The sequence below is a fragment of the Dryobates pubescens genome, chromosome 25 (genome assembly GCF_014839835.1).
Source record: "Dryobates pubescens isolate bDryPub1 chromosome 25, bDryPub1.pri, whole genome shotgun sequence".
Taxonomy (NCBI): Eukaryota; Metazoa; Chordata; class Aves; order Piciformes; family Picidae; genus Dryobates; species Dryobates pubescens.
In genome coordinates this window covers 11429393-11457366 of record NC_071636.1, presented here as the reverse complement: position 1 = coordinate 11457366, position 27974 = coordinate 11429393, and the positions used below count along the sequence as shown (strand labels likewise).

General features: G+C 49.1%; 1 protein-coding gene across 1 annotated transcript in view; it reads right to left on the bottom strand.

The window, feature by feature from the left end:
• MMP17 (matrix metallopeptidase 17) overlaps positions 1 to 27974 on the bottom strand; it is a 78199-nt gene that overhangs the window by 15207 nt on the left and 35018 nt on the right. The window contains exons 2-6 of the mRNA XM_054173122.1: positions 16186 to 16318; positions 14186 to 14312; positions 3969 to 4252; positions 949 to 1125; positions 16 to 115 (exon numbers count right to left, since the gene is read on the bottom strand). Coding sequence (XP_054029097.1) covers positions 16 to 115; positions 949 to 1125; positions 3969 to 4252; positions 14186 to 14312; positions 16186 to 16318 — 821 coding nt within the window. The remainder of the gene's footprint in view (positions 1 to 15; positions 116 to 948; positions 1126 to 3968; positions 4253 to 14185; positions 14313 to 16185; positions 16319 to 27974) is intronic.

The following is a 27974-nucleotide window of genomic DNA, read 5'->3' as shown; positions in this document are numbered from 1 at the left end:
AAGAACTTGACTTACGGGACGGTAGAGCGGTTCTCTGGCAGCTCTGGCAGGATAGGATGGTCTTCAGTTTTGCTTACTTCAGGCTTGGCTGTGGGGGACACAGATTCCCTGACTCCTATGTGTAAAGACAGAGAAGCATTAGGGGGGTACACCATCACAGGATGGTTTGGGTTGGAAGGGACCTTTAAAGGTCATCTAGTCTGCCCCCCGTGCTGTGAGGAGACACATCCTCCTCACCAGCTCCACTCACAGAATCACAGAACCAACCAGGTTGGAAGAGACCTCAGAGATCATCAAGTCCAACTGATCACCCAACCCTACCTAATCAACTATACCCTGGCACTAAGTGCCTCATCCAGTCCTTTCTTAAACACCTCCCTGGATGTCAACCCCACTGCCTCCCTGGGCAGCCCATTCCAATGGGCAATTACTCTTTCTGTGAAGAACTTCTTTCTAAGATCAAGCCTAAAGTTTCCCCTACACAGCTTGAGACTGTGGCCTCTTGTTCTGTTGCTGATTGCCTGGGAGAAGAGACCAATTCCCACCTGGCTACAACCACCCTTCAGGTAGGCTCCCCTGAGCCTCCTCTTCTCCAGGCTAAACAACCCCAGCTCCCTCAGCCTCTCCTCATGGGGCTTGTGCTCCAGACCCCTCACCAGCCTTGTTGCCCTTCTCTGGACACATTCTAGCAACTCAACATCTTTCCTAAACTGAGGGGCCCAGAACTGGACACAGTACTCAAGGTGTGGCCTAATCAGTGCTGAGTACAGGGGCAGAATGACCTCCCTGCTCTGGCTAGCCACACTATTCCTGATCCAGTCCAGGATGTCATTGGTCTTCTTGGCTTCCTGGGCTCACTGCTGGCTCATGTTCAGCTGGCTGTCAACCAGTATCCCCAGGACCCTATTTGCATGTCTTGTGGTAGCCAGGTGAGGGACACAAACTTACCATAGAGCTGCCAGATTCTGACTTTGTCCTCATAAGGTAGATCATACTTCAGAGGATCCCCCACTGGACCTTGGTAGTAGGGTCTCATGATAGACTCTATAGCAGAAATATGGGTCAAGCCAATGGCATGGCCAAACTCATGGACAGCTACGGCAAACAGGTCCATCCCATGAGCATCTGGAAATATAGACAACATTGAATGAAAGTCACTGCAAGCTGGTTGTGTTTTGGGGGCTTGGGTGGGCTGTGAGGGCTGTAAGAGGGTAGAGCTGTATGTTGGACAAATGGAAAGCAAAGCTTTGGAGCAGGTGAGGTTTGAAACAGGCGTTTTTCTCCAGTGGGGAAAAGGAGAATGAAGGGTATCAAATGAAAATGGAAAGCAAGCCAGACAGTAGCCCACAGAACAAGCCTTCAGCCCCACACAAGCCTGGAGATTACTCCTCTTATTTCCAGATCACTGCCACCTGAGAAAGAGCTGGACAAATGACTGAGACAGTGACCCTGGCACAAGTGTCTGTCATCCTTGCTAACTGGTGCTGCAGGAGCAGTTCTCTCCTGTATCTCATGCCTGCCCTGCAGCAGCTGCTGACACAGGCTTGGTGATGTCCAGAACACCGAATTTCTACAGCCACCAGCCAGAAGCTCTCAAAGCCTGAGATAACAAGCAAAGCCATGTGCCAAGGAGCTAGTGAGTGCCTGGCAGGGCCCCCTGCCTACAGTGCTCTGCGGGGCTTTCCCTGCCTGAGCAATGCTGCTGCCCTGGTCAAAGCCACTTGCAAACTCCTTCCTGCACACACACAGCCACAGAGCTCATCGGCCACCAACCCTGCTCACCTAACTGCTGTCCTGACAGGACATGGCAGAAGGGGCAGGTGCCCACATCCAGCTTGTTTCCAGAGGACTCTTCTTCTCTTCCACACCTTATACTGGTGGGGCTGCAGCTTCAGGCTCTGCTCCCTCAGGCAAACACTTGGATTCTCATACACCAAGCATCAAAAAGACTTTGAGTGTTGACACCTCAGTTCCTCAGTCTGGGCTAGCTCAATTCTACTCACTTTCCCCAAATGTCCTTATTCGCAGTCCAGGCCCCAGTGTCTCACAGCGTACCCACACACAGATCCATCCCATACTCTCCAGATCCTCAGACACTCAGGTCAGATCTCAACAGAGGTTAATATCCACTTCCAAGCCTGCATCACCACTGCCAAAGCAAAGGAGGAACTGCTCCCTGGAGCCATATAGGACTGATCCTGCTGAATGCATTCTCACTGCCCAGCTCGGCCAAGCACCCGTACAGCTGCTGCTCCTCACTGCACAGCAACACCTGGCAGAGCAATACCAGAGGGTGGCAATGACTTTGAGTATGATTCTTACAAAGATCACAACTGCAAGTATTGCAAGGAAAAGGCAGTGAGGTCAGAAAGGTCTCCACAGAGCTGAGGGCAGTCCCACGTTCCCTGAGCTGTAGTTGACACCGAAGGAGATGTTGCACAGAAGCAGCTGTGGCTCATCCTGCACAGTTCTTAGCAATCCCCACTGGCCTTGGGGTTTGGGGGGGGGGGGGGGGGGTGTAAGATTTTTTTTTGCTGAATTCTGCTTTTTCCTTGATGAGTATTATTTGCAGTACCTGTAAACAGCCAGGATTTTTATAACCTGTGCTGTTTTCCCCAGCACAAGGGCAGAAGGAGACATATGCTTTCTGACATTTTAATGCCAAACTGCCAACCTTGGGGATATTTTTATATCACCTACCAATCACTAGAGAGAGCAAAATAAATAAAAGATGAAGCTTGAATATCTCTGAGACCTTCAAAACAAAGGGCAGCTCTCTCACCATCAGGCTCAGCCCTTTACTCCTTGGTGCTTGAAGGGATCCTCCCTGGGGGGCCACCAGCCCACATCAACCTCAAAACACCACCAACTACAAAAAGAGGCATCGCTCCTTCCTTCATCATCTTAACACAGCTGCTATGGCAAGCTACCAGAGCTCAGTGCTTGCCTCTGCCCTGTATGTACGCAGAGCAGAGATGCTGCTTGTTTTTCTTCACATCGGTTGGGCTTACACAGCGGCAGGAACCCAGGAGCAGGCTGAATCCTGGAGAATCAGCCTGTCCAGACCTTTAGCCTTAAGCTCAGGTCTTCTCCAGCATTTCTGGTGAACACTCCTGCCCATGAACACTCAGCAGTGCTGGACAGAGGTCAACTGGTGGTCATGGAGGAGAGGGGTGGGGAGAAAGAAGGATTAGCTAGTTTCAGATAAGATGATTAGATCTAAACGAAATCATTAAGCTGAAGCAGCAGAAGCCCACTGGGAGGCTAGTGGAGGAGGTGGCATGACAAGCAAATTAACAGCTGGTGACTGCAGAGGAGGCACTCTGTCAAAACAGGCCTGACATGAAGGCTGGGGACCTGATCCCCATGGACAGCTCAGGCAGCTGAGTAACGCTTGCTTCTGAAAAGTACTCCTGCTTATTAAAACTCTGCTTTAGCCAGGAGGGATGAAATGAAAGAAAAAAACAGTACAAAACTGTAACTGTAACCATCCTGATGCCAGGTAAGGGACATGGGATGGCAGGGAAAACCAGTTCAGAGAGGACTTCCTCCTTGCAGACCACAGAACCCTTTTCCAGGCAGGACACACGGTAGCAAAGCCACCCAAAAGATGCCCAAGAATGCAGTCCCCATCTAAGAGTTTCAACAGATGCATGTCCAAACTGTGACTCTCCAGGTTCCACAAGAGATGGAGACTGGGAGAGGGCAATGGGGAGCTTTGCAACTGCAAATACCATGGGAGGAAACACAGAGATGCCATTGAGGCTTCCAGGAAGCTCAAGCTTCAAAGGTGGCTGTTGTCACTTTGGCTGTTGTCACAAGGCTGAGGGGGAGAACCAGAAGAAGGTGCTGGCATCCCCAACCCCAGGGTGAAGGTGTAGCAGAGGCTAAATCACTCTAACCACCAGGGCAGAAGAGGGAAACTGAGAGCCCTTGCATTTGACAGCAGCCCTCCCACTGTGACCTACCTGCTGATCGGAAAGTCCAGTATTCATCATCATCAAAATGAGTGTCTCCTGCAGTGTAATGGTCTCCGGGGAAGAAAGCGTGTGCCACTGTTCCTCCAGGCCCATCAAAGGGGTAGCCATCGTTGTGATCTGCTTTGGAGAAGTCTATCTGGATGTCTGCATTGTTCCCTGCTACTTCATGGAAATTCAGTGGGGTAATGTCACTCCAGACCTTCAGGGCGTAGTACATCAGGGCTCGCACTGTGTCGTGGCCCAGCTGGGACTCCTTCGGGAAGGTGCGAACTCTGAAAGCAAGAGGTCAAAAAACCCAGGATAGGTCAGCAGCATGAAGAACCTTCTCTGAGGACCACCAGGAAGGATTCTGCAGGTGCCTGGTGCATCACAGAGCCTCAGTAAGGCATCCAGAGCTGTTAGTGCTCCTCCAAAGGGCACTGGCAGTCTTTAGAGATGCATCTTTGAGTCTCTGAATCACATCGGTTCCAGAGCTGTAAGGATTTCAGAGACTGAGTTTAGGTCCTCTGCCAAGGCACTCTTGCCCACCAATGTGAAACATCCCAAGGGTTTGAAACACACTCAGGGACTGAATCCTGATACCTCTCACAGAATCATAGAATCAATAAGGTTGGAAAAGACCTCAGTGAACATCAAGTCCAACCTGTCACCCAACACCTCATGACTACTAAACCATAGCACCAAGTGCCACATCCAATCCCCTCTTGAACACCTCCAGGGACGGTGACTCCACCACCTCCCTGGGCAGCCTATTCCAATGGCTAACAACTCTCTCTGTGAAGAACTTTCTCCTCACCTCAAGCCTAAACTTCCCCTGGCACAGTTTGAGAATTGACTAGGCTCCAACCCTCCCTTCCCCCCATGGACAGGGACACCTCTCAACCAGAGTTGGTAGCTCAAGGCCTCATCCAACCTGGCCTTTAACATCCCCAGGGAGGAGGCAGCCACAGCCTTCCTAGGCAACCTATTCCAGAGTCACACCATCCTGGTATTGAAGAACTTCTTCCTAAGATCCAGTCTTAAACCTACTCTCCCTCAGCTTAGAACCATCCCAGGTGGCAGTCAGTTTTAGGGCCACACTTCAAGCACAACCTGCTGTTAAGGCTTGTGACTATGACCCTTGCCCAGCCCTGGGGATGCCAGTGCTGGAAGTCTCTTTCCAGACCTTGCCCTTTTGTTTGTTTTTTCCCACACTTCACTTCAGACTGACAATTATTTTCTCACCACTTCTTCATTCCAAGAGCAACCCAAATATGCAAAGATTATTGACTTCTGAAGCCTTCACACCACACTCAGACCCATCAGTTCTCCTGCAACAAACAGCAGGACAATAACTCTTGCTGCATGCACAGAGATATCCGGTATGGATTTGCTGCCTCCATATATTTCCCACTCTGTCTGCTGGAGATATAAATTACACTCTGACACCAGTACACTGCCAGCAGTCTCTGAGCCTACAATCCATAAAGAGGAAGAGGAAAGGATGTATTTTATGTAAATCACATTCCAAATGCCTTCAGCCCATTGCTTGCAGGAGACAGGCTAGCTGATGGAGCACTGTAGGCAAGAAGCTCTTGCCTTGCTTATTGGTAGAAAAGGCATTGATTTGATGAGCAGGGGCTGAGGACACTGCTGCACCTATCCTAGGGCTGTTACAGCTGTATCAGCACTCCTTGGCCCCTGTGGTGGGTTGAAATTACCACTGCAACTAATTTGGAGAAACTACCTCCAAAATAATATCTGCCAGACTAGCTCAGAAGGTTTTGGAAGAAAATGATGCTAACTACAAGCTAGAAACATGAAATGCAATGAAGATGTACCAAATATACAATATATGTACAAAATATACAATATATGTACAATATACTGACAATTTATAGACAACACAGAAACTCCTCAGACCCCACTGGACAGATCCAGGGGACCCCTTCACCTCCTCCCCCACTCCCATTACAGAATCACAGAAACATTCAGGTTGGAAAAGACCCTCAGGATCACCAAGCCCAACTGACAACCCTACTCTACAAGGTTCACCCCTAAACCATATCCCCAAGCACCACATCCAAACCACCTTTACCACATCCAGGGTTGGTGACTCAACCACCTCCCTGGGCAGCACATTCCAATGCCTGACCACTCTTGGTGTGAAATTTTTTCCCCAGTCTAAACCTGCTCAGTTGCATCTTGAGGCCACTTCCTCTTGTTTTATCACTAATTACCTGTGAGAAGAGACCAGCACCAGCCTCTCCACAGCATCCTTTCAGGTAGTTGTAGAGAGCAATGAGGTCTCCCCTCAGCCTCCTCTTTTCCAAATTAACCATCCCCAGCTTCTTCAGTCACTGCTTGTAAGATTTATTCTCCAGGCCCTTCACAGCTTCCTTGCCCTCCTCTGCACTCACTCCAGCACCTCCACATCTCTCCTGTATGGAGGTGCCCAAAACGGGACACAGCACTCAAGGTGTGGCCTCACCAGAGCTGAGTGCAAGGGGACAATCACCTCCCTAGTCCTGCTGGACACAGCACTTTTGATACAAGCCAGGTTGCCATTGGCTTTCTTGGCTACCTGGGCACACAGCTTGTTACTTGTTGATTAGAACCCCCAGGTCCCTTTCTGCCGGACAGCTCCCCAGCCACACTGCCCCAACCCTGTAGTGTTGCTTGGGGTTGTTGTGACCCAAGTGCAGGACCTGGCATTTGGCCTTGTTGAAGCTCACACAGTAGTCAAAACAGAGATACCCCAGAAAGGCCATGGAAGGGAAAAAGAGAGAGAAGTTGAAAGCAGAAGTGACAGAAGAAGAGGAGAAAGAACAGTTTATGCCTCTGCTCTATATTCCCATTAGCAATCCAATGAATTACGTAGACCTTAGCATTATTTTTCCTTTTGTATCCAATGGTAATTTATTTCCAGTCTTTGCAGTCAGGATCTGGGCTTAAGTTCCCCCTTCAAACTGTAACAGCCCCCAGCTCTGCCCTGCCCTGCCCGAGAAGCCAGGTGGGACCAGCCATGTGCTGGCATTTGCCCTGCAGCTGTATGATTCAAACCTCCCTTTGGAGCTAAAATTGAGAGAGAGAGGGGGAAAATGAGAGAAAACCCCCACAAAACCACACCAATGTTTCCATCTATAACCAAACCTTGAGAAAGAATGCCTAATATTGTTGATTTAATAGAGGAGGTGAAAAGACAGGGATGCAACAAGGCGTCTTGGCTTCTAAAAGACTATGTTTAGATAATATTTCATTGACAGTTCTGACAAAAACAAACACACTCCAGGGAAGCGTCCTGTTGGCTGAGTGATTATTGACAAAAAACCAATTCTGCTGGAAAATTTCTGGCCAGCTCTACCCTGGCAATAATGGGTACTTTATTTCTTGTGCACCAGCACACCAAGCAAAGTGTTCATCGTGAAATATTCACGGCTTGGCAGGTTTTTAAAGGCTGAAGCAACAATTGTGATCACCTCACTTACCCCCCTGAGTAATACAGCCAGGAGAGCATTGCTGGGTATTACACCACTCCCCAGCACCACTGTGGAGTAATGACCCAGCTAAACCTCTAGATGTTAATTACAGGTGTCAGAAGAGGACCTCTGGTCACTCAAGCTCTTCATGGTCAGAGAAGGGGAGTAAGAATGACCTGCTGACTGAGTTTGGATGCTCTTGCTTTCACAAATACCTGTGTAAATCCCATGCCCTCAGAGACATGCTACCCAAAGTAGGTATCACCTTCTGACTTGGGCAAAACTAGTGAAGATTAAATCCAGGACAAACCAAATGGCTCATTAGAACATGCAGAAATCTAACAATTAATCTCTCTGAAGAGCTTGGAAACCCCATCCTGGGTGCATCAGGTAAAATATTGCAGCCAGATGAGCTTAAGTTACTCATATCTATGTTTTTGCTGTCTCTAAGCTATTCTAGGCAAAGAAAGCCCTTAATTACTAAACTAAATAAGGTAGCAACCATGTAGCATCAGACAATTGCAGGACTTCAAACACCCCTCCCCCTCATTTGTAAAGAAGAGAGCAGAAAGGTGCAAACAGTCCAAGCATGGCTTCAGAAAAGACAATTTTCAGGTGATTTGTAATGTATATAAGAGACTGTGGCTGAATGCAAACCTCAACAGTCCAAAAAAAGAGGCCACCTGGTTTCCAGATATTCTGTAACTTGGAGTCTTCATCTTCCACAGCACTGCTCAGGACTTAGGTAAACCCTTTGCTGCTTTAATCTCTACTGAGCAAGTCATTACCTGTGCAGAACACATTGTATTCTAAAGCTCAGGAATTACAACCTGTGTTCTCTTGGTGCCTCAGGCAGGGACTCAGATCTGGGGACACTGTTGACTCTTCCCTCCTTGAGCCCATGTGAGCTGCTGTCCTTTTCTCTCCCTCCTTTTCCAGCTGCAGAATGAGGACACTAAAGCTGATCTCCCTTGTAAGAGGACAGGGGATGAAAAGCACTGTCTAAAGAGACAAACGTTATTAACATTCATGCCAACCCCTGACTCCAGAAACGTTAGATTAAGGCAGAAAGAGCATCAATACTTATTTTCTGTCTCATACAAGGTCCTGCACCTCTGAGCTGACCCACATTTTATTAACATGCTGCAGGTGTAAGTGAAAAATCCCCCGCCCTTTATTCATTACCAGGGTTATTTTTCAAGAGAATCCCATCAGGGTTTTTCAGTTCAGCATCTGATTTGATTGCCAGAGCTCTGCTAATTGTTTTCAATGAGATTAGGAGAAGACTATTATGCTGATAGGATGTTCATCAGCATTGCATTACCCAGTTCCACAGAATAGGAGGAACGTCCTGTAGCTGCAGACAGGATTAAATAAGCTTCCTCCTACCTTGATTATCACTGTTATTATTTGTAGTGAAGGGTGGTTAGGTACCCAGTGGAGAGCAGCTCTTGTTCTCTTGGATGTTAATCCCTGCTGAGACTCCCCACACTGAGCAAAACACTGATGTGACTAATTGGAGAGAAAGCTCTGTCCCCCAGACAGTCCCTGACAAGCCACTGAGAAGGTGATGGAGGGCAGAGCTGCTCAGTCCCACTCCAGCCACCCTACCAACACTACCCAGAGCTGTGGGGTCAGTCACATCCCTCTGCAAAGCCACCCAGGTGCTGGGACACCCCAAAGAGGACCTGTCCCTGCTGCACAAGGCAACATCAGCCACACTGCTTGAAGTGGTGACTGCCAAGTGGTACCTGGTTGTAGGTGGCACAACTAGATGCTGAGGGCACTTCTGCTCCGCTTTTAGAGCTCACCCAGGCAGCAGCACCACCACACAGACAAATGAAAGCTGACTTCCCCTGGCTTCTGACAGTCCTTCACATGTCCTCTGGGTCTCTCTCCTTCACTTGTCCCATGCCAAATAGATTATGGGTCCAGGCTGGTTAATAAGCAGAGGCCAGAGAGGGGTGATCTACCCTCTGTTTGCTATTGAGGGCCACCCTCACCAATGGTTCTTTTGATTTCTAGGTTCTTTTCTGGTTTTCATCCTTCCAGAGACAAAAGTTGAAGAGTATCAGTGATGCATGAGAAATCAATTGGTTGATGAAAGCTCTCCTTCCCCTTCTGCAGCCCTGAAACCACAGAGAAATAAAACAAATGCTGGTTGCTACCAAACACAGCAGGTGAAGGATTGCCTGATAAACCCAAATTGATTTTTTTTCTGGGTGGGGGAGAGGGAAAAGGGGGCAGTTGAAAGGGTGGAAGGTTGCTGATGTGACTGAGACACCTTCCCAGCACCTGCAGACACTCTTGGGCACAAGCTCTGGCACAGAAGCCCTAATTCAGTGCTACCTCAACACCCCAGAGCCACAAGAAGAAAGCAATGGGGCTGTTTGCACCCGCCACTGCATCTCTCCCAACACTTTGCAAAAAATGACCAAGGACTTTGGGGTGCTAACCCTTTCCCTGCCCTTTAACATGCACATGGCCCCAGCAGCTCTCTGCAGTCAGTGCCAGCACAGCAATAAACAGTCTTAGGGAGAAGAGATGGGTGAAAGCAAACTTCACAGCCACATTCTCAGGCTCTGAGAAGAACAGCTGCTCCTGTGGGCTGCCTGCTGGAGTCACTGCTTTGCTGCCCACCCCAAACCATCAAACCCCCCCACCAATGCCACCTGCTCTGGCCATGGATGCCAAGGTGGCAGCAGTCTGTCCTCTGCTCCAGCTGCTTGGGGCTTTGCCTACAAGGGTCCCCAGCTGCCTGCTGTGGGCATGTTAGGACAGCCCTAAAGCAGCTTTGCACCTGAAGGCACAGTCCTGCCACCCTCAGGCATCCATCACCCCCAGGCAATGAGTGGCACAGCTGCCTGTGCCCAGTTGGGCTGGGAGGTCCCCATGGTAGGATGTCACCAATTAGAGGAGGAAAGTGGGAGGATTGGGTCCATCATGGGGATGGGAGTGTGGTACTGGGGATTAGCCCCATATACCTGCCTGGCAGCTGCCCTACCATGCCTTGGTAAATCCACAGCTCAGGCAGTGTGCAGGTAATGGTGGGCAGTGACTGACAGATGTCACCACTCCCCTGCCACCTGTGTTTGCTCCGGCTCCAGTACCTCACATCCTGAGCACTGCAGTTTCAAAGACTGTAGCTTGGATGGATGGGCACCAGGGATTTATCCTTAACTAAAGAGGGATGAAGCCAGATCAGTTCAGCATTGCACTGAGATTTCAGCACAAAAAATCCTGAGCAATTTAGGAAGCTGAGCTCAGTGGCTTCTCCCTGCCCCAGGGAGTCCAGAGCATGCAGAGGGGGCATGGCCCTGACACTGCCTTCTTTCACGGTGAGACGTTGAGTGCCTGGGAAAAGACAGAGCTGTGAATTCCCCTTCTGCGGGGCATGGCCAGAAGCAGCGAAGCAAAATTAGCAAAACAAAACCCAGGCTGCCGGTGGGGGGAACTGGCTGCGGGCAGCTCCCAGCACTGACGCCAGCAGAGGGCATCCACAGCTTGCAGCTCCGGCTGCGTCCCAAATCCATCCCAAATCCAGCCCACCTCGTCGGCTCCGAGTGCCCTGCTACCTGTGTGCAAGGCAGAAACAAAATAAAATCGTAATAAACCCCACGAAAGGAAGATTTGTATGCTGCAATATCCTGGAAACTTCCCACGGAGATGAGGCACAGAAGAGTGTCTCTGTCCGAGGCTGTGGTGGGATGGGACGGGATGGGATAGGATAGGATAGGATAGGATAGGATAGGATAGGATAGGATAGGATAGGATAGGATAGGATAGGATAGGATAGGATAGGATAGGATAGGATAGGATAGGATAGGATAGGATGAAGCAGAACAAAACAGGTTGGAAAAGACCTTTGAGATCATGGAGTCCAACCTATCATGCAACACTATCTAATCAACTAAATCATGGCACCAAGCACCCCATCCAGTCTCTTCCCAAACACCTCCAGTGACGGTGACTCCACCACCTCTCTGGGCAGCCCATTCCAATGGCCAATCACTCTTTCTATGAAGAACTTCTTCCTAACATCCAGCCTGAACCTCCCCTGGCACAGCTTGAGACTGTGTCCTCTTGTTCTGGTGCTGGTTGCCTGGGAGAAGAGACCAATCCCCACCTGGCTACCACCTCCCTTCAGGTAGTTGTAGACAGCAAGAAGGTCTCCTCTGAGCCTCCTCTTCTCCAGGCTAAGGATGTTTCGGTGCTGTATCTTGGGCTGTGCAGTATGCAGCCTGCCCTGTTTTGACTCCAGTCCCACAGGTTGGCTGTACTCCAGGGTAAAAAGAAGAAATCTGAGCAGCCTGCATGCCTATAAAATTCTGTTTGCCACACACCGTCTCCTCCATCAGTGCCAGTGCCTATCCTAAGATCCTCCTTTCCTACAGCTCTGCTTAACCATTTATTCCAACCTCACAACTATTTGGGTTTTTCTTCAATGTCTTTTAAATGCATGGCATACTAAAATTTGGGTTGGTTTGCCTCTTTTGAAGTCTTCAATCAACATGTGAAAGGTAAGCAGGGAGGTCATTCTGCCCCTGCACACTGCACTGGTTAGGACACACCTTGAGTACTGTGTCCAGTTCTGGGCCCCTCAGTTTAGGAAGGATGTTGACTTGCTGGAACATGTCTAGAGAAGGGCAACAAAGCTGGGGAGGGGTTTGGAACACAAGCCCTATGAGGAGAGGCTGAGGGAGCTGGGGTTGATTAGCCTGGAGAAGAGGAGGCTCAGGAGAGACCTTCTTGCTCTCTACAACTACCTGAAGGGAGGTTGCAGCCAGGTGGGGATTGGTCTCTTCTCCCAGGCAACCAGCACCAGAACAAGAGGACATAGTCTCAAGCTGTGCCAGGGGAGGTTTAGGCTGGATGCTAGGAAGAAATTCTTCATAGACGGAGTGATTGCCCACTGGAATGAGCTGCCCAGGGAGGTGGTGGAGTCACCATCACTGGAGGTGTTTAGGAGGAGACTTGACAGGGTGTTTGGTTGCACGGTTTAGTTGATTAAATGGTGTTGGATGATAGGTTGGGTGCAATGATCTTGAAGGTCTCTTCCAACCTGGTCTGGTCTATTCTATTCTATTTTATTCTATTCTATTCTATTCTGTGTAAACCTTTTTGCCTCTCTTGGCAGAATTTCATGGCAGTTTCCAAAAGGCTATTTTAATCTCAAGTGCTGGATGTAAAGACTTTTGAGTTGCTCTAATACTCCAGCCTTCTGTTGGCTTGTATAACCCTCAGTAATAAAATACAGCCTTTCCCTGAACAAAAGCCAAGAGCTTGGAAAGGATGTGAGAATAAAAAGTAGAAATGAATTTGTCAGGAGATGGATTTTTTGATGTCATACATATAAAATCATCTCAGACCTATACCCCTTTTTATGGCAATCTTTGCTGCAGCATCGCAGTTTCCAAAGGGGTGGAGGCAGAGGGCATCCCAGGGCTGTGTTCACCAGAGCAGCCTGACCCCATTTCCTCTCCATGCTGTTCTCCCTCCTGGACTGCGGACATTGTGCTAGTCTGTCCAGATTCATGGTTGTACCTTCAGAGCTGGGCTCAACCTGACTCCCTGGCTCACCTGGGACATAGCTTGGGTTTATCTAGCCCAGCTTTGCTCAGAGGAGCTGCTGAGGGCAGGGCTGTGCAGAAGTCATGCCCACTGCACTGGCTCCAGCAGCTCATAGGACACCAGGGCAGGTTTGATTGCTTCATCCAAAGGGAATTTTCGTCTCTGAAATACCAAGTTTGTTCTTCTTATCCATCAAGACAGGGCTGGTTGACATGGGGACAGGCTGAGCTTTTACAGTGTGGCTCACTTCACCACAAGAAGCAATCCATAAGCCAAAATTGTTTCTTACTGAAGCTGAATTATGTTTATCTATTCTGAAAATAAGATCTCAGAGGAACGTGCTGGAACACAGATCAAATCCCTGGTAAGGCCACAGTTTCAGCACGTTTCAACAGCAAGAGCCAAGCTGAGATTAGTTACTGAAGTGGGAGGTGGACTTGCTCTAGGGACTATGTCAGGATCAAAGAGAAGCTTATTTGTTAATGAGATCTCTCCATAGCATCCACTTGTGTTTTCAGGAGAGCACAAGTACCTCATGGTGCTTGCCTTTCTTGGAGGAAAAATCACTGCAGGACATGCTGTTTGAGGGAGGAAAAATGAATCCTGGAAAGCACAAGCCTTGGTGGGACAGGGACCAGCTTGCCTGACAACCCTGGAAGGGTTGGGACCTGAAGTGGGACCTGAACTTCTTTCTATGTGTCACAGGTTCAGACTGACTCACACGTGTCACTCCTTGATGTCAAGGGAAAAGTAATCCCCTGTGGCAAGGACTGGGAGTGAAAAAAAAGTGACTCCATTACTCAGAAAATGTTTCCAACCCGCTGACTCAGATGGGGCAAGAGAAGAAGCCCCTCCTGTGCCAAGCCAGCTCTGTGGCAGCCGCTTGAAACTGAAAAAGCACAAAGTCCCAGTGAGCTCAAGATAAATGTTCCAATAACCACTGCCACACAGCAAAAAGCTCCCAGACAATCCACCTGCAAGATCCACACCTTTCCCAGCTGGTGGCTGAGTGGGTTCAAGAAGTCAAGGCTGGGACCATCGAAAGAAGAGTTTAAATAGTCTGTGAGGTTCTGGGAGCACAGAGGGACACCTTTGAACACATCACCCTGAAACTCACCCCAGGTCTGGTATTACCCTTTCACTGTGGGATGTCAGTAGGGGAGGATCAATTCCTACCTCCAGGACAAGTTCCTTTTGCTCCACTTGGTGACAGCCTGCACGAATCGCTTCCTCCGGGTCTCCACAGTGGCGAGGTCGGGCAGGGAGCAGCGAGGGGTCTTCATTAGCTCCAGTGTGGCTTCGTCTGGGGGTAGCAAAAATTAATGGAAATCACGGCAATGGTGGGTTAAGAAATCTCTGGAGAGGAACAGGGCAGGAAAGTGCTGAGGATGGGCAGCAGAGTGAAAGGCAGTGCCTGAGAGCTATTAGGTCCTGGCCCCAGCATCTACCCATGGTGCTAGCCTGGAGGCACTGGGCCCCCTCCATGCAGCTGCACCCACAAAGAGCAGCAATTCCTGCTGAAAGCCCATTTCTTGAAAGCACCCAGCAGCTGGGGCTGCCAGGAGGTGAGGGGGCATACCCCAAAGCCAGGAGCTCTGCTCTTAGCATCAGTGGTCAGTTCTCTGGATTTCAGGAGAAAAGATAGCAGGTTGCCTCTCACCAGACACTTCACAGATCCCAAAACCTTGCGTGGAGAACCTCCTGTGGCCACCTTTGGGTATATTTTAAAATGTAATTTTTTTTATTATTCTCTTCTGCTGAATTTCCCATTGCTCCCCTGGCAAAGCAGAGAGTTGTTTGCATGTAAATAATCTATATCTATTCAGCCAGGAGCTCATTTGGAAAATCCTCATGTTTCCACTTATTTATTTTTAAGGCTGAATGAAAGCTTAAAGCTCCCACTCTCGTCTGCTGAAAGATGGAAAGTTGCTCATCCACCTGTTTTCCATGCTGGTGTTACCTCTTTACTTAAACACTTCGGTTTCAGATGTAAATCCACGTCCATGGACTGCCCAGGGCAGCTCCCCAGGTGTGTTTCAAACACCCCTTCCAAAAATGGAAAATGCAGATGCATTTGAAAGGTTGAAAGGTGATCCTTGCTCCTGAGCCTCCTGCAGCTTGTGGGAAGGCGGAAGAGAAATAATTGCAGGTGCTCAAGTCAGAGTGGAGAGGAAAAATCCCAGCAATGGGATACAGCCAGCTCCAGTGGATTAGGAAGGGCTGCCAGGGGCCCCGGGGATGGTTGGATGGATGGATACCAACCTGCTAATTAGCAGCTTCTCCTCAATTCTGTCCTGAGCAGCGGAAGCAAGCTGGCCATGCAGTGGGAGGTTGCGGCCATGCATCAGGGAGGGGAGGAGAGCAAGACAGGCACCCTTCTGAGGGCTAGGATAATACTGCCTTTCTCCTTCTCTCAATGAGGACATTGAGAGGAATGACCCCAGCCATGCCAGGGAATCTTGTGTCACTTCAGCTGTGACTGCCACATCAGGCAGCAGCCTCCCGCTGCCCTGTCCCGCTGGCCACCAGAGGTGTCAGGGAGGGTGACAGGCTCTCAGCTGTCCAGGGGCAACAAGGGGGTGTCTGGAACTGCTGTGGCTTGGTGAGAGTCAAGGAGAGCCTTATCATCCCCACAGGTACCTCGTGGTTCTGTGTGTCATGGGCAGGAGTGAGCAGCACTGGGGTGATGGGACACCACCTTCCTCCCTCCCCCGTGCTGTGCCCTGCTGGTGAAGAAACCAGACTACGCGTACCAATTAGGAGGCTTAATCAAGGCTTTTGGTCAACTCAGTGTGAGGCTGCAGTTAAGGCTGTGAACAGGACAACCTATCAGCTTCAGTTTCTCTGTCTTGTTTCCTTTTTTTTTTTCAGTTTTAAAAGTTTTTTATTTTTCTGAACACACCAAGAGTTATTTTAAGCACAGCAGGAACCCCAAGGGGGTGTGGGTCTGGTGAAATAATTGCTTGCCTCAGGTTCTTGAAAGCACAAGGCAACAAAGCACCTGAGCCATGTAATTACTCTTACAGCTGCAAACTGGGCCATATGTTACCCCCACATGAGCTTTTCCTGGAGATTCTGCTACTCCACAACTCAGCACCACAGCCCTGCTCCTCCCCGGGCCTGCAAGGAGCTGTCCCTGAACCCCCCGGCACTGGGAGGGATCATGAGCCACTGACCTAGGACCCCCGTTGCCTCGAGCCCCCCGAATCGCTGCATGGCAGTGATGGCCTTGGTGAGCTCCTCCTGCGTCTGCAGCTGTCCTGTGACGGGATCCGGAGGAGGCAGATACCCAAATTTTGTCAGCCAGTCCTGTGGAACAAGGAGAAGCAGAGGGGTGAGAAAAGGAAACAAAGGAAATACCTCTGCAGGGAAGGACATTCTGAAGGTCCCATCTGTTCCACTTGGAAATCTCCTTCCCATTGATGTGTTTCTGCCCAGCTGCCCCATCCAGTGACGTGGTCCCTGCTAATGAATGGATCCGTAAACAGCACTTGGGTGGTGGATTCCCTCACCTTCAAGCCTTCCAAAGGTGACATCAATGTCCCCACCATCTGCTGACAGCGGTGGCGGCACAGCTCCAACCCAGTGGTTACACAGGCACCTTGGATTCTCCCTGTGGACAAGGGCAGCTCCTACTGCCCACCTCTTACAGGGCTGAGCATAGTGAGGGGATGAAAACTGCCCCTCACAAGGGCCAGGCAATGCCACTCCCCTCAGGACCTCACTTCCAGTGGGAGCCCTGTCTGTTGTCTCCCTGATCTCCAGCCAAGGCTGGGTTTGCCCATCTTTGCCTGGTGCAGGGAACACCTCTGTGGCCAAATCCTGTGCAAGTCCTCCCACGTCCTCATGCTGGCACAAGGGCTGTGCCTGCTCCCTGGACCCCTTCAGCTGGTCTGTCACAATGCCATCATCCTGCTGTGACATTAATGGACCTGCTGCAAACTCCTGCTGTTTTCCAGTTTGTGCACTCTTGGGATGGCCAAGCTTTGGGAATGTAGTATGTTAAGGATGCAAACCTTGGCAGAGGTTCCACTCACCCACTGCAGACAAGCTAGGACATGGAGATGAAGACACAAAACTAAATCCTCTGAGGAAAAACACCATGGATCCATTCCATGCCAAGCTGCTTCCTCAGAGGCCACCACATTCAGTGAGACCTTGGCTTGGTACCTTCCCACCAGTTCCCAGGAAACATGAGCACTGCCACTACAAATTCTTGGTTTCCAGGAACCAAAATGCCACCCCAGCAAGACCTGGTGGGTTCCCAGTGGTGCCATTGCCTTTCCACCAGGGCAGGGAAAGGTATGGGGACAGGGAGCACAGGAAACCCCTGCAATAGTCTTCTCCTAAAATGTGGCCAAAATAATTGCTGGTGATTGAAGGCCCCCATTGTTAAAAAAACAATCAAAGAGACAAAAATATGGATCAGGAAATAAAACACCATAAGAAAATCCCATTGATGACAGTGACAAGTTTCTTAAGTGTGGATTGTTTTGTTCAAGAGGATGAATCAGCAGAATTGTGCTCACCCCGGTGGCAGCAGCAGCAGAAGTGCCAGGACTGGCTGCTGGCGAAGCTGAAACCTGTCCCTCGCAGCCCCTGGACAGGGCTGCCTGATCTGCTTAAGAGAAATAAGTGGTTTTTAATCTATGCCCTCCTCTCCACCATTTCCACATGCCTTGGTTTAACCACCTCCTTGCCTTAAAGCATGTAGTCAGGTGTGGGTAACTCCACCACCAGAAAGCAGTGGGGACCTGGGAAACACCCATGTGTCCCTCTTTGGGAAAGCCTGAGCAAGCACAGCTCCTACCATGGTAGCCTCACTAAACCCAAGACCACTATTTGATAGGAATTTGTCTCCCAAAGAACAATACATTTTTTTGCCCAGGGAGGTGGTGGAGTCACCGTCCCTGGAGGTGTTCAAGGGGAGATTGGACGTGGCACTTGGTGCCATGGTCTAGTTGTGGGGTCTGTTGGGACAGGTTGGACTTGATGATCCTTGGGGTCTCTTCCAACCTTGGTTATACTGTGATACTGTGATTCTGAAGATCTTTCTCTTCATAAAGCACCTCCTTACAAATGCTTTTTAAATGCCTGCTGAATTATCTTTCTAAATCCTTTCTTACCTTCCCACTCACTCCCCTCCCTCAGCAGAAGGATCAGCAAAGAATGATAATGCCACATGCAGGGAACGCCATAAATACCTACCCTCTATTTCCTCTATCTGTATCTAAGAAACATTGATCTGTTGAGCCTCTTCAAGACTGGTATTGATCCAGACTTCCACCACGGTCAATACACCACTAATTTATCATAGATTAGTGGCAGAAGTTGGTACCTGCCCATGGCTACAAACTGAGTGCCTCACAGGTTGGTGTCACCTGCAGCAGCCACCTTGAATGCCACAGCACCCCCAGCCCCGCTCTGGCAAGCCAAAGTAAACAATTTCACACTTACAGAGCTTTACAACCGACCCCTCCACGCTTGGTATGGGTGCCTATTGGGGAATGTGGTCTTCTGTGCCAGGTTTCCCACTGGGAATTTGCTTCCCTACTGACCCTCCCTCATAGTTGCCTTCTTTTAGGTTCTCTGGCCATTTCTTGTTGCTTAATACAACCCCATTAAGTACCACCTTGCTAGGAGCATGGTAGCAGCGTAGAATCAAAGAATTACCTGGCTGAAAAAGACCTAAAGATCACTGAGTCCAACCATAACCAAACATCTCCCTGTATGCAACTGTCCCTAAGCTCCTCATCCAAATATCTTTTGAACACCTCCAGGGATGGTGACTCCACCACTTCCCTGGGCACCCTGGTCCAATGCCTGATAACTCTTCTGGTGATGAAATTTTTGCTAATACCCAATCTAAACTTCCCCTGGTGCAGGCTGAGGCCATTTCCTCTCATCCTATCACTTGTCACCTTGGAGAAGAGACCGACCCCACCTGGCTCCAACCTCTTTTCAGGGAGTTGTAGACAGCAATGAGGTCTCCTCTCAGCCTCCTCCAGGCTGATCAACCCCAGTTCTCTCAGCTGCTCCTCACAGGGTTTGTGTTCAAGACTCCTCACCAGCCTCACTGCCCTTCTCTGGACACACTCCAGCACCTTAGTGTCCTTCTTTTAGTGGGGGGCCAAAACTGAAGCCAGTACTTGAGCTGCAGCCTCACCAGAGCCGAGTACAGGGGCACGATCGTGTCCCTGGTCCTGCTGGCCACACCATTCTGGATGCAGCCCTCCTGCACCATCAGGCTCAAGGCCAGGCCAGCACTCTCTCCTCCTTTCCCTGCTCCTGTGTGTCCCTTCGCACAGCAAAAACATTTGTGACAGAAATTAGAGATACAATTGGCCCTTGATGGTTCATGAGAAATCAGCTGTGACACAGAGCTCAGCAGCTGGCCCATCAATTGCTGAGCATGGGGGGATTTAATTTGGTTTCTTCCCCAGCCATGGAGACAGTGTCATTTATTCTCTAATGACAGGGCGGCTGATGCTACACCACAGGTGTACAGAACTCAGTTTTGCTCAGGTTCTCCTGGAGTTGGAGGTGGCTGCAAAAGGGTGGGGAAAGCAAAGGGAGGGTGAGGTCCAGCAAAGGTCCTGCTGCTCTGGCTGCAGCCAGGGGCAGATCTCCTCTCTCCTCCTTAACCAGCAGAAAAAGCACAAACACAGCTGGACACCCCAGAGCAATCAGAAGGACTCCCTAAAGAAAAGATGGAAGGAATTGGCAGATACCACAAGCCCTTCACCTGATCCACCTTGCAAGCACTGATTTTCCTGCACATGATTTTTCAGGTAGAGCATCAGGTTTATCAGGCCTTACTCCATAATTTTGTGGACATCTGTGATATTGCTCATGTTCACCTCTTCTCCAGTGCCCATGTTCTGGATGGTTTCCTCTCTCCTGGTAAACAAGGCTGACCTGTAATATTGAACTTTCACATCCCGCCTTTGCCGTGGCAGAAAATTTCATTAGGGAAAATGCAGCTGGACTTGGAGATGAGAAAGATCATCAGGAATTGTCTGGCTAATTATCCATGTACCCTGTGAAAGCTTTTCAGATAGTTTCTTGTCCTAATTAGAACAAAATCTAAACTTACAAACTTCCATCCATGAAAGATATGAAAACGTTTTCCACTGAGATCACTTTGACACATTCCCTTCCTGTCATTTTTTTTTCTCTCTCTTTTGAATAAAAAAGTACCTTTTATTTTTTCAGGGGGGGCCAACTCTCATTAGCTTAAAATGTTTAAATGAGATAGTGGTTTGAGCTGAATGCTAAAATTCTTTGCACATATTTCTTGCCTGAGCTGGCACGATAAAAAACTTTCCCTCAAAAATGTGCTGTGCTAAATGAATTGACCCAATCCCATGAGAAGATTCAGCTTCAGCAACTCCTCATTTTAAAAGGCAAAAAAGATAAATAAGTATTGCTTCAGTAAAAAAAAAACAACCAGATTGAGCCAATCTTCCTGCTCTGAGGTGAGGTAGGAACGAGCGCGGCTGCGCTACATGACTCACGTCATGGCCTGGGGTATGTGCCTTGGTCTGGGGCTCATGGGATCCCAGCTGGGTTTTTGTAGGAATCATCTCATTGTGTCTCTGGCCCTTAGTTCCCCACCTATAAAATACTTACAGAATTCATGAAATCAGAGAATCAGTAAAGTTGGAAAAGACCTCAAAGATCATCAAGCCCAACCAGTCACCCAACACCTCATGACTACTAAACCATGGCACCAAGTGCCCATGTCCAATCCCCTCTTGAACGCTTCTAGGGATGGTGACTCCACCACCTCCCTGGGCAGCACATTCCAATGGCTAACAACTCTCTCTGTGAAGAACTTTCTCCTCACCTCGAGCCTAAACTTCCCCTGGTGCAGCTTGAGACTGTGTCCTCTTGTTCTGGTGCTGGTTGCCTGGGAGAAGAGACCAACCCCCTCCTGGCTACACCCTCCCTTCAGGTAGTTGTAGACAGCAAGAAGGTCTCCCCCAAGCCTCCTCTTCTCCAGGCTAAACGACCCCGGCTCCCTCAGCCTCTCCTCATAGGGCTTGTGCTTGAGGCCTCTCCCCAGCCTCGTTGCCCTTCTCTGGACACATTCAAGAGTCTCAATGTCCTTCTTAAATTGAGAGGCTCAGAACTGGACACAGGACTCAAGGTCTGGCCTAACCATTGCTGAGTACAGGGGCACAATGACTTCCCTGATCCTGCTGGCCACAGTATTTCTGATGCAGAATTAACCAGGTTGGAAAAGACCTTTGAGATCATCAAGTCCAACCTATCACTCAACACCATCTAATCAACTAAACCATGGTACTAAGTGCTTCATCCAGTCTCTTTTTAAACACTTCCATTGGTGGTAACTTGTAATGGTATTTCCTAGTACCCCATCTATTGGTCTTGTCTGCTCAACACTGTCACCTAGCCAAAGTGCTTTTCTGCCATCACCAAAAGTGGACCACATCACGGACTTCACCAGTGCTGGCAAAGATGGGGGTGGGGAGAGCTGGAGGGTCCAAGCCCAGTCCACTGGTCCAAGCCAGTGAATATTCTGATCCAGCTGCATCACTTTGCAATATAGAATTAAAGCTTTCCAATTGTGGTCAGGGCCATGGGAAACAAAAACAAAACCAAAAAAAAAAAGGAAAGAAGAAAGAAAAAAAGGAATGCAAAAACATCCACAGACATCCACCCATCTGCACCTCCCCTCCACTGCACCAGATAAACACAGCTGCCAGCAAGAGCCCTCAGGCTGCTCAGCACCGAGCAGAGGCATGGATATGCCCCTTCAAATATACAGGCAGGAGGTTTATTGACAAAGCATTGTCCCTCTGTGGGACTGGAAATCCCACCCTTCCCCACTCTGGATGCCGGGACTTGTGTCCTAGGCAGAGGGGAAAAGCAACATGCTCAACTCCTGGGACAGAGGCACCAGGACCAGAGGCTCTGTGGGTGCTCCCCATGTCCCATCCCCTGTGATCTCATCAGACCAGCCAAGACAACACATCCCAAAAAACGAGGAAAACCTGAAAAGAGTTTTTCCTTCCCATATAACTCTACAATCTTCACCAAATAAAAGATGTCTTAAAGCAAACACTTCGAAGCCCTTTCAAAGGGAACTGTGTTAATGGTGATGCAGCAGTGTTGTCCCTCCATGGAGCTGCTCCACATGTGTGTTTGGGGACAGATTGCTCACTTGGTTGGCTAAAAATAAGCTAATATTATTTTGCTCTTGTCTGAGTTGCCATACCACTGAGGCATAATGGGGGAAAGGCAGCTTCTTGCCTTAAAAAATGGTTAATAGAATCCAAAACTGCAGAATCCTTTTTGTTGCCCCCCTTGCCCCTCTTTAGAAGAAGGCACAAAGTTAGGAAGAACGGCAATGAAGTCGTCTCCTCTGCAAACTTACTTCAGTTTCAGGCTCTTTTTTTCACTCCTTAACCCAGTGGAATGGAATACCAGAGAATGATGCTGCAGCCAGGGACTGGGGCTTGTGAGGGCAAAGTGATGACCCAGAACAAAAGGCTGGTTCCAGCAGCTGTGAAGTTTCTGGTATCACTTTTGCAGAGCTAATTTTCAGATTAAAATGGCAATTTCATTTCTTTCATCTATCCACTTCCTTTGTACCAATACCCTTTTGTCCTAGAAGCTACTTACCTGCTTCATTTTAAAATAGATATAGATACTGTCCCTCTTTTATGGAAGATTTATGAGCTCTGTAGGTTTGCTTTTACAAATATTAATATTATATAAGCTGATGGGCTTATTCAACTGCCACAGGCAAAGAAAGAAGACTCAGTCAGCAAGTTTTCCTCCTAATGATTTCTTTTTAAGGGTCATAGGTTGGCATTTACAAGACGACAAACTAGTTCAGGATAACAAGGAGAGGATAAACAGGATAAACAGCAGAACAGAAATCAGGATAAGCAGAAAAACTCTACCCAGCCAGTTCCATGCTTCTGCCTGCTCTTGCATTATTATAATGACCATGTTTCTAAAGCTTAGCACCAACAAAATCAGGGTACTTTTTTTTTTTGGCTTGATGTTGCATAAACATACAGGGGGAAAACCCAGCCTTAATCCTGCAGAGTCTGTAGCACTGCCTCTGCTCAGGGATACAGATCTGTTCTCGGTTTTCCTGACACATTGCCGAGAGGAGCAGAGGTTTACCCCAACTCCTCTGCAGGTCCCTAGACTGGACCTTGAGCTTTGCACCAGCAGCCCAGACTCCCAGATTGGCTCCATCCCCACTCTATCCACACCGGTGGAAGAAACTGGGTTTAAATTCATGCTCCTGTTGACAGGGGTGCAAGTAGCATCCACACAGCCTGTAAGGGCTATCAGTTGTGATTCCTGTGGCACCTCTCCCTGGCCCATGCCACAGCCGCTGGCACTGCTCCAGATGCCTCTTTGCATGGAGGAGCCACACTCACAGGGACTTACAACACACCTCCAGAGACTCTTTGAATGTAGGTATACTAAAATTTCTGAATTTTCAGGACAGTCCAAGACTCCACAATCCCCCTGGGCAGCCTGTTCCAGTGCTCTGTCACCCTCACAGTGAAAACGTTTTTCCTCATATTTACATGAAACTTCTATGCCTCAACTTCCACCCATTGCCCCTTGTGCCATCATTGGGCACCACAGAGCAGAGCCTGGCTCCACCCTCTTGGCATTCACCCTTTACATATTTATAAACATTGATGAGGTCACCTCTCAGTCTCCTCTTCTCTAAGCTAAAGAGCCCTCAGCTCCCTCAGACTCTTCCTTGTACAGAAGATGTTCCATTCCCCTATCACAGAATCACCAAGGTTGGAAGAGACCTCGACGATCATCAAGTCCAACCTGTCCCACAGACCTCATGACTAAACCATGGCACCAAGTGTCATGTCCAATCCCCTCTTGAACACCTCCAGGGATGATGTCTCCACCACCTCCATGGGCAGTCCATTCCAATGGCTAACAACTCTCTCAGTGAAGAACCTTCTCCTCACCTTAAGTCTAAACTTCCCATGGCGCAGCTTGAGACTGTGTCCTCTTGTTCTGGTTGCCTGGAAGAAGAGACCAACCCACTCCTGGCCACAACAATCCTTCAGGTAGTTGTAGACAGCAATAAGGTCTGCCCTGAACCTCCTCTTCTCCAGGCTAAACAATCCCAGCTCCCTCAGCCTCTCCAAATAGGGCTTATGCTCGAGGCCTCTCCCCAGACTTGTTGCCCTTCTCTGGACACATTCAGGTGTCTCAGTGTGCTCATGGCTCTGTGCTGGACTCTCTCAAGCAGCTCACTGTCTTTCTTGAGCTGAGGGGCCCAGAACTGGACAGAATCAATATTCCAGATGCAGCAAGCCACCCCAGCACTCACCTCCACCGCTCAACTCCTGCCCTCCACGTCAGCTAACCACAGAGAAACAGGCTTTGTATTTGCAGAGTCAGCCAGGGAGGAAAGGTCTTTGGAAGCTGCCTTTCAGCTGGAAGCCCCTTTAAACCCCGAGTGCTGGGTGCAGTCGTGTTCTGCACACGCAGGGGAAGAAAAATTAATGACCCAGATTACTAAAATAAAGCTCCAACTCAAACAGCTGGAACTAATTTCCAAATTACATTTCACTTTATCTCTGCAGCTACCACTAAATAGAGTGGAAGCTTTTCAAATTATAAAAAAAAAAAATTACCAAAAAAAAAAAAAAAGGTTAAAAAAAATATTAACCATTGCCACCACAAAGCAGATTAAAGGGAAATCGCTTTTGGTTGTTTTGAGTTTTCCTAGGTTTGCAGCATTCAGATTTTTGCAGTCATTTTCCTGAGATCAAAGGAGCAGCACCCATTAATTAGAGCAACCCATATGGTGCTGCAGTACTCCCAGGAACGTGCTCCTGCCATGTAGCAGCCTCCGGGCCACCAAAGCCAACCAGCTCCTTCCCGAGGTTGCCACGCACCTCTCTAATGAGCTATCACACGCAAGTAATCAACTGATTAATTCATTAGGAGCAAACACTGCAGCTTGCCTTACAAGCAGCATTTGGGTTGACGTTGAACCGGTTTCGTTAGCTGCCGCTGGAGGAGTCGCTCGAATCCAAGCGGCAGCTTAATTGGAGTGAGCACTGTGCACAGAATCCAGGCTAGGACTTCGCAGAATCACCCAGGTTGGAAGAGACCTGGGAGATCATCAAGTCCAACCGATCACCCAACCCTACTGAATCAACTAGACCATGGCACTAAGTGTCTCATCCAGTCCTTTCTTAAACACCTCCAGGGATGTCAGCCCCCCCACCCCCCTGGGCAGCACATTCCAATGGCCAAACGCTCTTTATGTGAAGAACTTTCTAAGTTCAAGCCTAAACTTCCCCCTGCACAGCTTGAGACTGTGACCTCTTGTTCTAGTGCTGGTTGCCTGGGAGAAGAGACCAATCCCCACCTGGCTGCAACCTCCCTTCCGATAGCAATAAGGTCTCCCCCGAGCCTCCTCTTCTCCAAGCTAAACAACGCCAGCTCCCTCAGCCACTCCTCACACGGCTTGTGCTCCAGACCCCTCACCAGCTTTGTTGCCCTCCTCTTCATGCAGCTCCAAATAATTTCCTTAATTAGGTTAGCAACAGTGGCACTGTAAAAGGTCACAACCTACATGTCCTGAAGACTGCAGGTCCCTTGGGTAAGGGGCAAATCATACCACTTGATGACATTGGACCTGGGACATCCAGGTCATTAAGGATCCAGTGGATAGAAAACCTCTGCTCCAGTGCAGCTCACTTGCCAACCAGCAACTGAATGCCAGCTTGGCTGTACACAGGTCTTCTTGGATGTGACCATGTCTTGCTTGTAGCCTCAAACACTCAATGGCAGGGCTCGTGTTACTGCTGTCCTGGGTGTTGGGGGATGATGTCCTTCACAAGGCGAGTGTGGCAGAAGGTTGTGTTGATTTGGTGGCAAACTTCACCCACTCTGGAGCAGATGTTACACAAGGCATAAGCATCTCTTTGGTTGGATGGGTACCAAAACCCTTCCTCAAACACAGAGTTAATGAAGATGTGATGCAGAAGGAAATTCTCTGCAGACCACAGAAACAGCCTTTTCAACCTCTTTGAACTGAAGATCAAAGAACCAATTCCTGCTCATAGAAGGCAGGCAGAACAGTGCAGCGCTCAACGTTTCCTACAGCTGGTTTGAGTTGCTTCTCAGAGTGAGAAAAAGCAACAAAACACATAAACAAAGCACAGTTTGTTTTCATATTTTCAACAGAAATGTCTATTTTTTTCTTGGTGCAGATTTAACACATCAGGGCTTTAGGGAGGTCTTCAATCACTGGAGGCTTTTCAGCACATCCTACAAATTTCCACTCAGAGGCAATGAACAATGCAAAAAATGTCTGTGTAATTGAAACTCCCCATGACCATCAGCAAAAGGGAGCTTCAACAGCAGCAGATTTTTGGTTTAAGTTTTGCACAATGCTGCCTGTCGTGGCAAAACATCCTTTTTCATCAGTGAGTTATTTAGGAAGGGGAAGAAGGAAGTCCTGGTGTGTAACAGTCTGGTGAACTGTGATGGCAAGTTAGCTAAATGGCTGAATTAGCTTTTTTTTTATCCTGCTGCAAACAGTGCTAAACCATGTAACTCACTGCTAAACGAAAACAATCCTGCTCTTTTCATGCAGGTGTGGTTTGAAGGCTCTTGTGGCGGGCACAGGAGGCTCTGCCCTGACAGCACTGGGTCCCACTGATGGATGCCACCAGCTGGATGCTGTGCTGAACACCAAACACGGGATTTGGCCCTCCCTGAACACTCCCAGCCTCTGCTCACTACAAAGAAAAGTGCCAACGTCTGCACAAGAAATAAAAATGCGACAAGTTTAAGTCCTCTGGTGGGCCTGGAGGCCAACCACATCACTGGGGGGCCCTAAACAACCCCAATACTCTAGTCCATTGAGAAGCATAGTAAGTAATTACCACTGCAACATATGGCACATAAATACCGGCAGCGGCGTTCGGATCTGCTTTAAAATCCACTTTAGAGCATCTGTGCTGCTGGTCCCTAGGCTGTGCCCAGCTTCATCTGCATGATGGAGCATGGCTGCTGTTGAGTTAATTCATAGGCTCACTCTAGCTCTATTTACACAGGATGAACCAGAGTACAGCCTCAGCTGATGAGTCCAGGTAGGACTGACAGTGGCCAAGCTGGGTGGAGGAAAAAAGCCCAGCTCCAGCATGAGAGATGGAGCAAGTGGAAAGCAAACCATGAGACCTGCCACCCTCTGTTCTTGAAGAGTCTGCACTTGATGATCTGCAGAGTTCATAGCCTACACAAAACTCCACACTGGTATTTCTCCTGGGTGCTGACTCCCCTTTGTGCTGGAGCCTGGCAGCTGGTGGGTGCCTAGACCCAGGGAGCACATCCCCTCACACACCTCCTGCCCACTGCTGTGCCCCGAGTACACCTGCAGGCATGATTGGATCAAATCTAACCTCTGATTTGGTGTGAAAGGGTTAAATTTGTGTTACCAGATACAGTTCTTGCAGCATTTTTAAGCCCAGGAGAACTCTCTTCCCTGTGTACCCAACCACTGTCTACACGTAGCCAGGGAAGAGGTTTCCCTGCTCAGCAAGCGCAGTAAATCACGGTGAGAAGTTGCCTCATCCCTGAAATCACATCCTCTCTGTATGAAGAAAAATCAAAGCCAAGACTTTGCAAATCCAGGGTTTTCTGGGCACAGGACACAGGAATGACCATGGTTTCCTGGCTGATTTTGCACAAGGCACATTGGACTCCAAAGCTGCCGGGGGCTGCTGCGTGCAGAGCCAGCTGGGCAGTGATCCTCAGGAAACAGCTGCTGAAGATGGACAGAGGGAACAGAATGTGCCTTGACTCTCCTCTCCCCCCACTCCTCTACCTTGCCTCATCCTTACGGCAGAAGGATGGACAGGGAAGGCAGTTACTGTCCCTTGCCCAAGGGGAATCCTGAGTCAGGAGGCTCCCTGAATCC